The sequence below is a fragment of the Megalobrama amblycephala genome, linkage group LG1 (genome assembly GCF_018812025.1).
Source record: "Megalobrama amblycephala isolate DHTTF-2021 linkage group LG1, ASM1881202v1, whole genome shotgun sequence".
Taxonomy (NCBI): Eukaryota; Metazoa; Chordata; class Actinopteri; order Cypriniformes; family Xenocyprididae; genus Megalobrama; species Megalobrama amblycephala.
Window position 1 is genome coordinate 63,143,375 of NC_063044.1, and position 17,156 is coordinate 63,160,530.

A 17,156-nucleotide genomic window follows, 5' to 3' on the forward strand; every position below is an offset into this window, starting at 1 on the left:
AAGACGTTTGGGATGACCAGAACCCTTCCTAGAGCTGGCCGTCCAGGCCAAACTGAGCTATCGGGGGAGAAGAGCCTTGGTGAGAGAGGTAAAGAAGAACCCAAAGATCACTGTGGCTGAGCTCCAGAGATGCAGTCGGGAGATGGGAGAAAGTTGTAGAAAGTCAACCATCACTGCAGCCCTCCACCAGTCGGGGCTTTATGGCAGAGTGGCCCGACGGAAGCCTCTCCTCAGGGCAAGACACATGAAAGCCCGCATGGAATTTGCCAAGATGGTGAGAAATAAGATTCTCTGGTCTGATGAGATCCAAGATAGAACTTTTTGGCCTTAATTCTAAGCGGTATGTGTGGAGAAAACCAGGCACTGCTCATCACCTGTCCAATACAGTCCCAACAGTGAAGCATGATGGTGGCAGCATCATGCTGTGGGGGTGTTTTTCAGCTGCAGGGACAGGACGACTGGTTGCAATCGAGGGAAAGATGAATGCGGCCAAGTACAGGGATATCCTGGACGAAAACCTTCTCCAGAGTGCTCAGGACCTCAGACTGGGCCGAAGGTTTACCTTCCAACAAGACAATGACCCTAAGCACACAGCTAAAATAATGAAGGAGTGGCTTCACAACAACTCCGTGACTGTTCTTGAATGGCCCAGCCAGAGCCCTGACTTAAACCCAATTGAGCATCTCTGGAGAGACCTAAAAATGGCTGTTCCACCAACGTTTACCATCTAACCTGACAGAACTGGAGAGGAATCTGCAAGGAGGAATGGCAAGAGGATCCCCAAATCCAGGTGTGAAAAACTTGTTGCATCTTTCCCAAAAAGATTCATGGCTGTATTGGATCAAAAGGGTGCTTCTACTAAATACTGAGCAAAGGGTCTGAATACTTAGGACCATGTGATATTTCAGTTTTTCTTTTTTTAATAAATCTGCAAAAATGTCAACAATTCTGTGTTTTTCTGTCAATATGGGGTGCTGTGTGTACATTAATGAGGAAAAAATGTAGAACTTAAATGTTTTTAGCAAAAAATTTAAGGGGGTCTGAATACTCTCCGTACCCACTGTAGATCAGGTAAAAAAGTAGCTTTTTAAGGTAACTATTGAAGGACACCACTTGAAAAACCACTGATAAACTAGCTGCTTTATAGTCTTGAGGCAAATTTGTTTGTGAAAGAGTGAAGATTGTCTATAGAATATCATGAAATGAGATAAAGAGAGAGACAAAGAGAAAGAAAAGACTCTTTTAGCAGCGGAAGGCTCATGTATCTAAATTCCTCTTATCACCACCTTTCATTGATTTTTTTCTCATCCAGACTTGAACAGTTTTAATAGAGTTAGTGTGAAGATACAAGCAGCTCAGATGGAAGACACCGAGCTAAATGTTGTATTTGATATCTTAGAGCCAAATGCACTCATAATAAATGAATCTGTCTTGTTTTTCCTCCCTCTCTTTCTCTCATCTTGTTTCTCAATGTGCCCACAGTGACAGGGCTTTTAAAAATAGCCTCTCTTCCTCCTGATTACGGCACGCGTCTTGATTAATTACAGTGTTTGAGGTGTTACTGTGTGGTGGGTGTGATCGTTGTGGGAGAGGAGCATTGAAATGAGTGAGAGAACCGGAGAGTGGGAGCACACTGAAGGGAATACGCAGCGCTTTCATTAAACTCTCGTGCCTCCAAAAGTTTGCTACAGTTAAAGCACTCGCTGGTTCACCAACGGACCTAACACTCTAGGTTCTTTATTGGCATTGGTGGTTCCATGAAGAACCTTTAACATCTATGGAATCTTTTCTTTCCACAAAATGTTCTTTATAGTGGAAAAAGGGTTGTTTAGATCAGAGATGCACTGTAAAAAAATATTTTCTTGATTTATTATTAAAACATTTTTTCTTTTGTCAAATCAACTTAGATAATTAATGTGGTTCAGATAACATATTATTTTGAGTTTCTGTTGATTAAACAATTGCCTTCATTGTATGAACTCAAATTTTTAATTTCAATGAACTCAAAATTTTAAGGCAACCAGGTAACTTACTTTTTTATGTTAAACCAACAATTTTTTGTTTCTTTTTTTGATGTGGAGGGCCAGTAGCCTGCAGTTATTTTGCACTACAGAAGTTATTTTCTTTGAATGTTTGATTTGCGATTCATTAGCTGCTTTAGGTAAATAAGAATAACAAAGTGTAGTAAATGGAATTAATGACAGTACATAAAGTAATAGTAATATGGTAAGTTTGCAATATCAAGCAGCATAACAAGCTGTTTTGTGCAGCTAAAAATAACTGGAAACATATGAGACCAGAAGCCAATTTAGAAATTGGCTGCGCCTGCTCTTACTTGAAAAATAAGGTGGATAGGAAGGGTCCAAAAGTCTGTTAATTGGGGATTCAAAATCTAATTTAAGCCTGGAAATAAGAGAACATCTTAGAGAAAGTTCAAAATGAAACATTATGATGGAAAATGATGAAAAACAATTCACAATTTCAATTCACATTTCACATGACAGATCATGTGACTATTAAAAATGCTCTTTGGATCATCTTAATCCTTGAGAACAAGATCATCAGGTTTTACACAAACTTGTTGATCTCATGCAGCTTGAGTGTTGCTCTCATTAAATCAAAAGAGAGCATTCAAATACTTAGACATTCTGAAAGCAGGTTCATATTTTAATTCAACTTTTGTAATAAATATAAATTGTATTAAATTAGAAAAATGCAAGATAAAAGCATTTTAACCTTTAAAGCAAATGGTAGGGAATATATTACTAATACAACAAGACTAATACTAATGTGTGAATAATTAAAACAAAAATTACACTTTGAATCAGTTGAGTGACTGACTCTCCTGTATCTTCTTTCATGCATGAAATTAAATCATGGACACCAGAAAGCAAGTGCTGCCACATATCCACTGACTTACTCATCTTGGCTTTCTTTGACCACAGCTTTCTTATTTTTGTTTTTAGCAATTGATATCAGAAATGTCAGCCTGTGGCCTGCATATTTGAGATTATACACATACCAGTGCACACATAAACACACTATATTTACAGTACAACAGTTTACCACAGAAATGTGCTGAACAATGCCTAACTTTATTGGTTCCCAACGGAGCTGAAAAAAAAAGTTACCTCAATATTGCACATAATGATCGGCATGTTCAAATGAGTTTGATACTGCTTTATTTCGTTGTGATACTGTTAATCTGTGATGTCCTTTTTACAAATTCTTTGTTATGATTTAAGTGTGACAATCTGTTCATTGATTAGATCGATTCATTTCTTCATTTGTCATACGTGTTTAGGATGCATGAGGCTGAGAATATAACGACAGATTTTCATTAAAATCTGACATAAAAATGTACTGTATGTACAATATTTCTACCTTTGTTGAGACAAAAGGCCTCCACCAATCCTTTATTTTGTCAAAAACAATTATATAGTGCCGCCCAGTGGATATTTTGGGTACTTCAGAACACTAATATTAACTGTAAGATATAATAGTTCTATAAATATATTTATTGAATCATATCATACCATAATCATACAATGCCATTTTAAAACTAAAGGGGCAAACAAAAATATTTGTTGTCAGTAAGGTACTCACAACTGAAGTTCTGCACATGCATCTTTAGGAGACCAAGTTGGCTAACCAGTCGAGCTGAAAAAACATTTTAAAGATTTTTTTTAATCTTAAGACAAAAACATCACAAAACAAAAAGAAAGAACCTGCAACACACTGCTTTAAAGTCGGCATGAAATCAAAATTGACCCTATTTACTTTGTTAGTGCATATTAAAGGTGACCCTAGAATCAGAATTTGAATTTACCTCGGCATAGTTGAATAACAAGAGTTCAGTACATGGAAAAGACATACATTGAGTTTCAAACCCCATTGCTTTCCTCCTTTCTTATGTAAATCTCATTTGTTTAAAAGACTTCCGGAAAACACTCAGATCTCCAACATAACACCGACTGTTACGTAACAGTCGGGATCATTAATATGTATGACCCCAATATTTGCATAATGCCAGCCCATTCGACGCATTAGACAAGGAAAGGCAGTATTAACGGCTGGATCTGTGCACAGACAAGGTAAGCAAGCAAGAACAACAGCGAAAAATGGCAGATGGAGCGAATAATAACTGACATGATCCATGATATCATGATATTTTTAGTGATATTTGTACATTGTCTTTCTAAATGTTTCATTAGCATGTCGCTAATGTACTGTTAAATGTGGTTAAAGTTACCATCGTTTATTACTGTATTCACAGAGACAAGAGTCGTTGCTATTTTCATTTTTAAACACGTTGCAGTATGTATAATTCATAAACACAACTTCATTCTTTATAAATCTCTCCAATAGTGTGTAATGTTAGCTTTAGCCACAGAGCATAGCCTCAAACTCACACATAATCAAACGTAACCATCTAAATAAATATTTTACTCACATAATTCGAAGCATGCATACAGCATGCATGACGAACATCTTGTAAAGATCCATTTGAGGGTTATTTTAGCTGTGTGAACTTTGTAAATGCACTGTAATATAGTCGAGAGCTCGTGTGGCAGATAGAGCGCATCTCTTAAAGAGGCCGTGCTGAAAAAATCAGTGCATAGTTAATGATGCCCCAAAATAGGCAGCTAAAAAAATTAATTAAAAAAATCGATGGGGTATTTTGAGCTGAAACTTCACAGACACATTCAGGGGACACCTAGGACTTATATTACATCTTGTAAAAAAACAATCTAGGGCACCTTTAATAAAAAGTTCAGTCATGAAACTCTAACCAAGCGCTGATTTATGGCGTTATTTTACTGTCAATTGTCGAGAGCACATTATTGTGACGCGAGAGCATATCAATGTAATGCGCGAGCGCAAATCTGTCCGCTCGCGCGCGGATTTCCTCTGCTCTCGCGCAAATCTGGACGCGCGCGCTCAAATATACAGTGCTCTCTTATGAACTGCCTCTCCTCTCGCTCAGATATTGCGTGTGCACGCTCAAACTGTTTCCTGCGTGCTCAAACGTGTCCTGCGCGCTCAAACTGCACATGTGCGCTCACGAATCTCTCTGTGCTCTTGCAGAAATTAATTTGCTTTTTGATTAAATGCTGTTAAAAGTTATAAACCAATCAGAAGAGACGACTGATCCATGAAAATGCTACGTGGAATCTTATTGGCTGAGAGTGAACTGCGCCTGGAATTCTTTCGACAAAAATATATATTTTATTTCTTTACAATTTAATAATATTTATCAAATGTAACCTAGTCTAACTGCATCACATTACAGGTCAAACCCCTATTTATCTAAACAAACAAACAAAAAATGTTTCTTAAAGTTATTGTGGTCATACATTTTGTGTTGAATTTTTTTTAAAAAAAATAGGTAACATTTTACAATAAGGTTTTTATTTGTTAACATTAGTTAATGTATTATCTAACATGAACTAACAATGTGCAATACATTACTGTAATTATTAATCTTTGTTAACGTTAAAAATACAGCTGTTTGTTGGTTGTTTATTTCACAGTGCATTTAATAATGTTAACAAATACAACATTTGATTTTAATAACGTATTAGTAAATGTTGAAATTAACATTAACATATATTAATAAATGCTGAAGAAGAGCAATTCATTATTAGTTAATGTTAACTAATGCAGTTAAATAATGATAACGCAACCTTATTGTAAAGTATTACCAACAAACATCTTCTGATTTAAGACCGAACAAGATCAGGGTCAAATCGTCATTCCCTTAATACTTAATGTGGAGATCACATATACCACCATAGTCAATTTCTTTTGAGGTCTGGAATTAATGATTCTGATACATCAAATACATTCTGATACATCAAATACATTTTAACAGTCACTGGTCACCACCTACTGGCAGAACAGTGTAACAACATTAGTTTCAACATTCATTTAGCTACTTATTTTAATTGCTGAAATCAGTGTATATTCAGACTATAAATTGTTATTGCAATACTTGCATTATTATTTAATGTTTGCAACACAGATGTAGCAATAGTATGTTGTTGAAAACACTTTGTGAAGCTGTTTAAAACATATATCTTACATGACCACTGCTTTCAGCAGCAATGCAATCCACATTAAGTATTAAGGGAATGACGATTTGACCCTGATCTTGTTCGGTCTTAAATCAGAAGATGTTTGTTGGTAATACTTTACAATAAGGTTGCGTTATCATTATTTAACTGCATTAGTTAACATTAACTAATAATGAATTGCTCTTCTTCAGCATTTATTAATATTTGTTAATGTTAATTTCAACATTTACTAATACGTTATTAAAATCAAATGTTGTATTTGTTAACATTATTAAATGCACTGTGAAGTAAACAACCAACAAACAGCTGTATTTTTAACGTTAACAAAGATTAATAATTACAGTAATGTATTGCACATTGTTAGTTCATGTTAGATAATACATTAACTAATGTTAACAAATAAAAACCATATTGTAAAATGTTACCTATTTTTTTTTTTTAAATGTCAACACAAAACGTATGACCACAATAACTTTAAGAAACATTTTTTGTTTGTTTGTTTAGATAAATAGGGGTTTGACCTGTAATGTGATGCAGTTAGACTAGGTTACATTTGATAAATATTATTAAATTGTAAAGAAATAAAATATATATTTTTGTCGAAAGAATTCCAGGCGCAGTTCACTCTCAGCCAATAAGATTCCATGTAGCATTTTCATGGATCAGTCGTCTCTTCTGATTGGTTTATAACTTTTGACAGCATTTAATCCAAAAGCAAATTAATTTCTGCAAGAGCACGGAGAGATTCGTGAGCGCACATGTGCAGTTTGAGCGCGCAGGACACGTTTGAGCACGCAGGAAACAGTTTGAGCGTGCACACGCAATATCTGAGCGAGAGGAGAGGCAGTTCATAAGAGAGCACTGTATATTTGAGCGCGCGCGTCCAGATTTGCGCGAGAGCAAAGGAAATCCGCGCGCGAGCGGACAGATTTGCGCGAGAGCAGAGGAAATCCGCGCGCGAGCGGACAGATTTGCGCTCGCGCATTACATTGATATGCTCTCGCGTCACAATAATGTGCTCTCGACAATTGACAGTAAAATAACGCCATACTGATTGGTTCTTTCTATGCCGTGGCACAGCCAATCAGAAGTAATTCCAAATCCACGCAACCATATATATCATACCCTAGCCTGCGATCGACAAGCTGCGCAACGTGAAGCGATGTTATCCCTTCTCCTCCCCAGCGCCACCTGTAGAGATCTGTTACGAGGTTCTACCATTCTTGTTGTTTTATTTGACTAAGCTGAACAAATTTGTATTGGCTCAGCAGCGTAGCAGATTTCGTACACCAAAATCAAGCCATGTTTCATGCCCCATGCCAATAAATGCAGGTTGAATTTAATCCACTCCGAGAGTTGTCATGATTGAACTAGTCTTGTGGTGAACAATGAATCCGTGCAAGTTAATACTCAGAAAAAAATTGTTTGTTTTGTTGTAATCAAAATCTGAAAAGTTACTTCCAGTCTGGAATGGTTCCTTCTCTGATGACGTCAGTTTGACGGCTTGGGTTGAAACACTTAAACCACTCCCCTCCAACCCTTAGTCTGCAATGAGTGAGAGATAAAAGGAGGAGCACTAAAGTAAAACCCTGCCCTCTATTCAATATTCCGTTTCACTTGGAAATATGTCACAACACTGGAGAAAAGTCGTTTGCAACTTCCGGTTCACGCGGACTTTAAGGGTCCAGTCCATCAAAGTGACGTTTGTAGTCTTATTACATATTATCTAATGAAAACGCATTGCATCAACACCTGGCATTTAATGTGGTAAAGTGAAACTGCATCCGAAAACCGTGGCAGCTGACTTGTAACTGTTGCCTCGCTGCCCTAACAGGCGATGACTTGTAAAGCCCTGGATACACTGCACGATTTTAGCAATCCTATAAGATCATTACTTTATCACACTATGCGACATGGATCTAGTAAACTTGGGTACGACCAAAGACTATAGAATAACACAAGACGTGTCACTCGTATTGTTTTGAATGCGAGAAAGTGTAACGCGCAATATGGCGGAATAAGTCCCGCCTTCTAAATAAGAGCCAATCGCCGACTGGTAAAGTCATCGCGTCACTTCAGCAGCCGTTAGAAGCACCGGTTTCTATAGAAACAGTCAGACGCGCGCCTCTGAAACATGGCAGAAGAGACGTTGTCATATTTGTCATCTGTTGTCATATTTCATTGGTGATTTCAAATATGAAATGTAATCGTAAGGTTGGCGAACAGTTTTGGAGAATTTGATGTTTCCCCATTCAAAGAGATAGGGCATGATGCCCAGGATGCCCGAGTGGCGTTTCAAAGATGGCCGCCGAGTGAAATGACTTGTCTTAAAGGGACTTTGGTACGACATGCATGTAGACTACGTTGATGACCTGTTGACCCGTATGCTACGATGCAAGTTTCTATAGAAGAGTCAAACGTCATCAGCATGCGCTAGTGCTAAACAAAAGACCATGTTGAATCACACTTTGGCAGCTGAGATTATTATGTGTGCTGAAAAAAAGGAAGTGGTGAAAGAAGAAGAGAAAAGAGCTTGAGGTAAGTAGTTTTAAGTTTTAGAGTCAAGTTTTATTAAGTGATATTCTTCAAGAAGCTATCCATGGGTTTCAAAGACGTCACTTCCGCTATGCCCGCCGCCATATTTGTGTCCGGTCACAGCTGCGCGCTCTGTTTAAGTCTATGGTGACAGCAGCTACAACTACCAGAGGAAGGCCAACGAAACACTCTCAGAAGGTTCACAACTACAATTCACAATATTTTAATACAATATTGTATACAATTATAATGTTATGTAAATGACAGTCCCAGCAGTTATTAATGTTGTGCATTGCTGTTTGGCTGCCAGTGGTGTGGTCCTTTCTGAATGAAGCCAATAATTCCGCCGATCTAACTCCTTTGGGATCAAATAAATTTGTAGTTCTGATGACTGTTCAAACGGCTAACAGCACCACATATCCCAGACATATTGTAAATTTGTTGTGAATCTTCTGAGAGTGTTTTGTTGGCCTTCCTCTGGTAGTTGTAGCTGCTGTCACCATAGACTTAAACAGAGCGCGCAGCTGTGACCGGACACAAATATGGCGGCGATAAAATACAGTGACGTCACATGAAACCCATGGATACGCTGTATGTCCTACGCCTTCCCTATTGTACTTATGGAAAAAAATGTAACTGGCGCCGCGTTCGTTCTATAAGTAGAATAGGGAAGGCGTAGGACAAACAGCGTAAGCTTCTTGAAGAATACGAAAGTGCGGTTTTGGTGGAAGCACGGAAGGCGATCATTTGTTTATATAAAGCATATACTTTTACATTTTTTTCAAAAATGACCAATCGTTTCGCTAGATAAGACCCTTATTCCTCGTCTGGTATCATTTAAAGCCCTTTGAAGCTGCACTGAAACTGTCAATTTTGACCTTCAACCGTCTGGAGTCCATTGAAGTCCACTATAAGGAGAAAAATCCTGGAATGTTTTCATCAAAAACCTTCATTTCTGAAACCTTCATTTTCACATGAACATCTTGGATGACATGGGAGTGAGTTAATTATCAGGAAAAGTTTATTTGAAAGTGAACTAATCCTTTAAGAGACAAAAATGTCACATTTAGATATTTGTTAAAGCTTAAAGTCCATAAGTTTTGCCTCTTTGTCGCCATCTCTGTTTGAAACCTGCAGTTGCAGTTATTTGCGAAATTATCATCTTTACGTGGGTTGTGCATCAACATGGCTCCTCAGTGCGGATGAATCTATTGCTTTGAGGAGAATGTGTGGCTGTCAGTCACCGCATCAGTGGATACTGTACTTCAGAATCACAGATTGTAGTCTTGGAAGAATGTAACATGTAAGTAACAAATCTGCCACTTTCGTTCTGACCAACTGAGAAAAAAAAGAATTACAATAAATCGTGCTGTCCAATGGTGATTAAATCTAATGATCAGTTCCTTGTTGAAAAAACAACATATGCTGGTTAGGTATGTTTTGAAGCATGGAAGCTGGTTTGAGCTGGTTTATGCTGGTCAAGCTTAGGACTATCTTAAACCAGCTCATGACCAGCTAAGGACCAGCATAAACCAGCTCAAACCAGCTTCCATGCTTCAAAACATACCTAACCAGCATATGTTGTTTTTTTCAACAGGGTTAGCTGACATACACAAGGTTAGGTCTTTACTTTGTTCTCAAATTGTTAATGCTAACAACATCAGCATTGTGTGACTATGGGTATTTAGTGTGTATTTGCGTTACCTGTAGATTTCAATTTCTAATCTCTAACGTTAATTTGTCATATCATACAATCCACCATCAAAATGTTAAGTCTGCGCTGAGAAAAGGCTATAAATGATCTGCCACCTGCAGCATCTTCACATGCATATAGTCTACTATCTGGGACTCCTTCTTTATGTAAACAGACATGACTTAATGATGTAAAGATGAATGGTGGCATGCTCAAATTTGATTTTGGATCATTTTTAACCAAAAAAAGTTATGGTCTGCAGCTTTAATTCAACATTATAAAGAGATTTAGCACAGAATAAATGACACAAAACAGTTTATTCAGTAGTTTTCTCCACTGATCGCCATTACAAATGAACAATGGGATCCTGTGTTATGCAATTTTAGTTAGAGATCCTTTGGAGGATTTTCCTATGGAGATCCCCTGAATGAGGAAACAGATATCTATTTTGCACAAACAGATTGTGGTTAAAGGGATAGTTCACCCAAAAATAAAAATTTGATGTTTATCTGCTTACCCCCAGCGCATCCAAGATGTAGATGACTTTGTTTCTTCAGTAGAACACAAATGATGATTTTTAACTGCAACCGCTGCCGTCTGTCAGTCAAATAATAGGAGTGAATGGGAACACAATCTATAAGAGTCGAAAAAACATGCACAGACAAATCCAAATTAAACCCTGCGGCTCGTGACGACACATTGATGTCCTAAGACACGAAACGATCGGTTTGTGCGAGAAAACCGAACAGTATTTATATCATTTTTTACCTCTAAAACACCACTATGTCCAGCTGCATTCAGCACTCGCTTAGTGAGGTCTGATCGCGCTCTGACAACGGCAGTGATGTCTTGCACTCATTGAAGTCTATGCGCGAGACATCCGGTTTCTCGCACAAACCGATCGTTTCGTGTCTTAGGACATCAATGTGTCGTCACGAGCCGCAGGGTTTAATTTGGATTTGTCTGTGCATGTTTTTTCGACTCTTATTGATTGTGTTCCCATTCACTCGCATTATAAGACTGACAGACCGGCAACGGTTGGAGTTAAAAATCATCATTTGTGTTCTACTGAAGAAACAAAGTCACCTACATCTTGGATGTGCTGGGGGTAAGCAGATAAACATCAAATTTTCATTTTTGGGTGAACTATCCCTTTAATAGGTACTTACCATCAAGTCACTCACTTCACCATCACAGATGATTCCCTACAGGTTGCCCCAGGATGCTGCTGTCCATTTGGGATGGCCTGACAAGAACAGAAGTGCAATATATTGACATTTATATTATGCTATTAGTAGTTGTTGTTGTTTTTTTTTTCAGAAACATACAAATGCCAATACCACACAAGCAATTACCAGGAAATGCATACCCAGACATAATTCCTTTCATTATTAAATGAATACCGAATGTGCACACCCAACAGATAACATTAACTTCCCGCATGTATCACTTTGGCAAAGATAGTAAACCATGTGCTGGGTGTTCACCCATATGCCATCCACACATTGTTCATGAAACACAAGAAGAACCAGAAGAACCAGAGAGAGGGGAAAAAATATATATAATTATTAAGTAAACTTTCCCATGTAATTGAATGCAACAATATGCACAAATATATATGTAAATACAGTTTACATAGAAATTAGTTCTGCTTGTATTTTATGAATAAAGCCATGTGTTTAAATAGCAGGAGAAGCTGTGAATTTAAAAGCCATTAACCTTTGTAGCCTTTATCTGTCTCTCATTGCTTCCATTGACAAAGGTTAAATAAAAAGGTGAATCAAAATAAAAGGAAATGTGGATATTGTGATTTATAAATAATTAACATGTAATTACATAGGTAGACCAGAGCCAGAATTTGACCAGATAGACCAGAATTTGTTGATGGCTCATAAAAGCATGAAATTTACTTTTCCTGTAATTTTAACTTTCTTCTCTGTGAAGAAAATGAGAGATAAACAGAAAAAAATGTGAGGAGTGTGTTGTAAACATGCTCCTGCTTTTGAGAGATGACATATGGGGTGAAGGTGCAATAATGAACTGCACTGTTAACAATAATAAAAGCAGCACATTGAGTGGAACAAAGGGCTACCTATTAAATGCTATTCAATTCTTGTAAAAAAGGTTTTTTTCACTCTTTCACTCAGGGCTGTTGGCAAAATTTTCATAGTAGCACTGTAACATTTTCTTTGTTCATAAAACATGGGGCATTATAATATGACAATCAATTAATTATGACAAGCAATTAATTTATACCCAGTATATACTGCAAATCTTCTATTTAATCAAAACTCCTAAAATGACTGATAGTAATAAAATGATGTGTTTTGATCATCACTGGTCTCCACACTGTAAATACCAACAACTTCCAGGAGAAAAACATCAGGTGGGGTGGAGGAAATACAGGAGTACTTCTACCTCTCAGGACATTAGAGATTTGACAGCAGTCACAACACTCACCAGAACAGAAGTATGAAGTTTAACACAGTCTTCTGTGTGGCTGGAGCCATACTGCTCAACATAGCAGGTACATCTACAAATAATTTGCTTTTGTTAAATTACTTAAGTTTATTTTTAAAGTATGTTAAATAATTGACTGAAATATTTTTTTTAAAAAATCACTTTATTTTCTTTGTGACTGTTGAATAGTAAAATCTAAAATCATTAAAATATCATGTTAATAAAACAATCATTTCTGATCAAATTTTTTTTTTTTTGCAAAAATGAAACAATAAAATATTTATCAAAATAGCCTATATTACATAAATTATATAGTAAATATATTTGCTGAATATGAAACCTGGTTACTTTTTAGTTCCTGGTTTGTCCTTGTTAAATATAAATGAAATTGATCAGCTATCATGCTTAATTATTAAGTTAGTCGCTTTTTTTAATCATCTATATGTACCACAGATAGCTGACTGTAGATTCTTTCTTATATATGTTCACATAATAACTATTATAAAATATAATATATATTTTGTAAATGTATATTCTTTTTTATCTATTTTTATCAGCTTAAGTGTTTCCTTCTGTATAGCAGGGATCAAAAAACATTCATAAATCTTGTTTTCTGTTTTATAAGAGTTCACTTCATGTGAATTGAATGAGGATATAGTTGATGCATAAGACAAAACTACTTAAATCACTTTATCGGCCCTGTACAATATATATTTTGGGATCTCCATTTTTATTGCTTAGCCAATTTTGACTGATCTGAAAATGTAGATCAACAGGACTTTAACAAAGAACTGAGTCTAAGTATTTAATTTTTTTCCCTCCTATATAGGCTCTCTGGGTCAATTAGATGGTAAGTTACAATTCATACTTATGTTCAGTCACACAGTTTTTTGTTTTTTTAATGTGTTGTACTTTTTTGAGTAGACAGGGAATTCTCATATTATCTTTTCTCTCATCAGTATGTGGCGAAGCCCCCCTCAACACCAAGATTGTGGGAGGGCAGAATGCGATAGCAGGGTCTTGGCCGTGGCAAGCCAGCATTCAGAATGCGTCCTCTGGACGCTATTTCTGCAGTGGGTCTCTAATCAGTAAAGAATGGGTTTTGTCTCTAGCTGACTGCTTCATAGGGTACGGAGGGCCCAAGTTTAATATTTTAATACGTTTTTATATGAATTTCAAGTGTCCAAGCACCATACAGTCTATAATAGTGTAATTAAATTGTTCTTGTATTTATAGTATCTCTGAGTCTGACCTTCTGGTGTACTTGGGACGTCTGACCCAAAATGGTTCAAACCCACATGAGACAAACAGGACAGTGATTAAAATCATCAAACATCCTAAATATGTTTACAGTCATGACCAAAAATTAGCTCTGCTCCAGCTCTCTTCACCTGTGACTTTCACTGATTACATTAAGCCGGTGTGTCTGGCTGCTGCTGGTAGTATATTTGTTGATGGTACAGAGAGTTGGGTCACTGGATGGGGAACAGTCAGTGCCAATGGTGAGGAACATTGCTTCAAAATCACACCCATTCAAGGTGTCACATAAATTAACTAGAAATGTTTTATGTTTCCACTGATCATAATTATTTTGTGTGACAGTACTCAAGCTTCCTGACATACTACAGGAGCTGGAGACCCCTGTTGTGAACAACTTTGAATGTGATGCTGCCTATGGAGGCATCATTACAAACAACTTGATATGTGCTGGATTTTTTAATGAGGGAGAGAAAACCCCATGTGTGGTAAGACATTTCATCATGCACTTTTTATCCAAAACGCATGCTTTTCCCCTACAATTGTGAGCAATTGTATAATTTAATCTTATAGGTCACAGTACTAAAATACCAACCCAGATCTTTATCCATTTGTCTACTGTAAAAAAAAAAAAACAGTGACATTTATGGGGAAAAAAAAAGTTGCCGTGGTTGCAAGTAAAAAAAAAAAATGGAATCAACATTATAGTTTATCAACCGTATAAACAATATAAATTCACTTCCAAAAACTGTAAAATTGCATGTCCTGGTAGATTTATTACAGTTTCTCTTGCCATTAAAATTATGAAAATTAGAGTGCATTTCATATTCATGCCTTTAACAGTTGTTGACAGTGATATTGTAGAGGTGTAAAAATGTATGCCTTTGCAGGGAGACGGTGGAAGTCCACTGGTCAGTAGGCAGGGCTCCAAGTGGATTCAGTCTGGAGTTTCAGTCTATTCGGGATGTGGTCTATCCGAAAATCCTGCTATATACGTCAGAGTGTCTGAATATCAGGACTGGATCAGCTATTACACAAACAGCAGCATGCCTGGATTCGTCCCATTCCCCCTTATTCTTTATATCGGAGATGGAGCCTCAATCATCCTCTTCCCATTTTCCCTTGCTCTTGCATTCTCCATCATCCCTCTCATCTTCTTTCACGTTTTTTAAAGATTGTGTGAGTCATGATCATTTTATTGATACAGTTCTGTAATGATACACATATGATACATAGGTGAAATGGGTGTTTCTTTTTATAATCTCTTCTTTTGAAAGAAACTTTCGTATTCATTAGATTCTGGGATAATAATTGTTTATAATAAAACACATAAAACTTTGATATAGTTCAGCATTCTCTTAAATAAGGACATTTACTGACAGGATTCATTACAAATGCACTGCATTTAATTTTTAATAAGATTTTATTCAAATAAATAGCACCTGTTACAATGTAATCATATATATTTTACTGTATTTTCCTTGAACTAATCATTTACTATGATGAATAAACAAAATACAAATGCAAGAATTATTTTTGTGAATGCTTTTTCATTATTGTATATCTCTATTGTAAAGTATGGAAGTGAGTGTTAGCATACAAAATCAAGTGAAATTCTGAACTAAAAAAATAAGGGAAAAATGTAAAAGTAATTCATTACTACTTTTATTTTCAAAGCTGCACAAACCTCATTCTATAACATTTTAAAATGTTTTTGCTTTTTAGCCACATTTAATGGGTTAAACTAGCATGGGTGTGAAAATGCATTATAACAAACAACAGAACATAAACATACTCTTGTTCATATCTAATTTAACACATGAATGATGAGTTGCTCATAAAACGCAACTTGCAAACGTGGAAAAGCTCCCAAAACATTGAGTTCATCATGATGTATCTTGATACACATTTCTGTATCAAAATTGTAGTGCAAAAGGAATCTATTTCCTTTTGCACTACAGTTTTGTTCTCATGATATGTTTTATATTTAGGACTGTGGTACTGTGGAATGACATCTCATTTCCTTGTTTATCTCTACACATACTGGGACTACTTGAACTTGAATAGCATTAACCTGGTAACCAAAACTACCAAAGGAATGTAACTTAACAGGTGTCATTTGGCACAGCATTATGAAGATTGGCATAGAATTATGATGATTCATGTGCATGTGACTTCATCCATGACCACACGCAATCTCCACGACCAGTTCCTCCAGCTCTTTATTTTAGCTCAGCCACTTTCAGTTTTATGGATTGGCACAGAATGTAGGCCAAAATCAAGTAGAATGATGATATTTTAATGGCAATTCACATGGAAATTATTATTATCATAATTATTATAGTGAATAATATTTAATTTATATAACAATATGAATATACAAAATATAGTTTAGAATGTATGTCTTTTCTTCACTTTCACACAGCATTGCAATGTGCTGTATCTTTTCTTTAAGATTAATTCCTTAAGCCCGAAGTGTCCCGCCAGCGGGACCCACCTCTCCCGCAAAAAAATTAATAATCAAATTACTCAGCAAGCTCTGACAGGAATAACACAAAATAGGTATAATTTTAAAGCTTAGAAACTCAGCTATTTAATGCATCCAACCATTTTCAACTCTAAAAGAGTGCTAAGTCATCACTCTAAAACTGAGTGTACCTAGCTACAAAAAAATTAATAATCATATTTTTCAAGACTCCTGCCATGATCATTCAAAAATAGGTGTGATTTGAAAGCTTAGAGTCTGAACTTTTTCAATGAATGTAGCCAATGTGATTAACTCCTAAGTACTGCTGAGTTATTTGCTGAAAAATAATAATAAAGAAAATCATAATTTATCATGATTAAAATAAGTCCAACATCAGCATAATATAATAAATCAATCAAGAGATTTTGATCACACAATTACGACACATAAAACCCCACAGGCGCACAGATGCTAACTAAAACTAAAATGTAGTTACATTAGATAATTACTTACAGTGGATGCTTCCGACTGAAATGAGTCCAAGATCAACATAATCCCATGCATCAATCACGAGTTACTCCACGTGAAAGAAGGACTTTAAAAATGCCCGTTAGGGGGCGACAATGGCTAAACAAAAAAGGCTACCTTGGTTCCAAATGCTGTAACT

General features: G+C 36.3%; 1 protein-coding gene across 1 annotated transcript; it reads left to right on the forward strand.

Annotated features, from left to right (window-relative positions):
• The first annotated feature begins 12,679 nt into the window (after positions 1 to 12,679).
• Positions 12,680 to 15,544, forward strand: zgc:163079 (uncharacterized protein LOC100006550 homolog). Its single transcript, XM_048162871.1, has 6 exons — positions 12,680 to 12,832; positions 13,595 to 13,615; positions 13,725 to 13,893; positions 14,002 to 14,267; positions 14,368 to 14,510; positions 14,913 to 15,544. The coding sequence occupies exons 1-6, from the start codon at positions 12,778 to 12,780 to the stop codon at positions 15,192 to 15,194; spliced, it is 936 nt and encodes a 311-aa protein (XP_048018828.1). The 5' UTR covers positions 12,680 to 12,777; the 3' UTR covers positions 15,195 to 15,544.
• Positions 15,545 to 17,156: the final 1,612 nt, after the last annotated feature.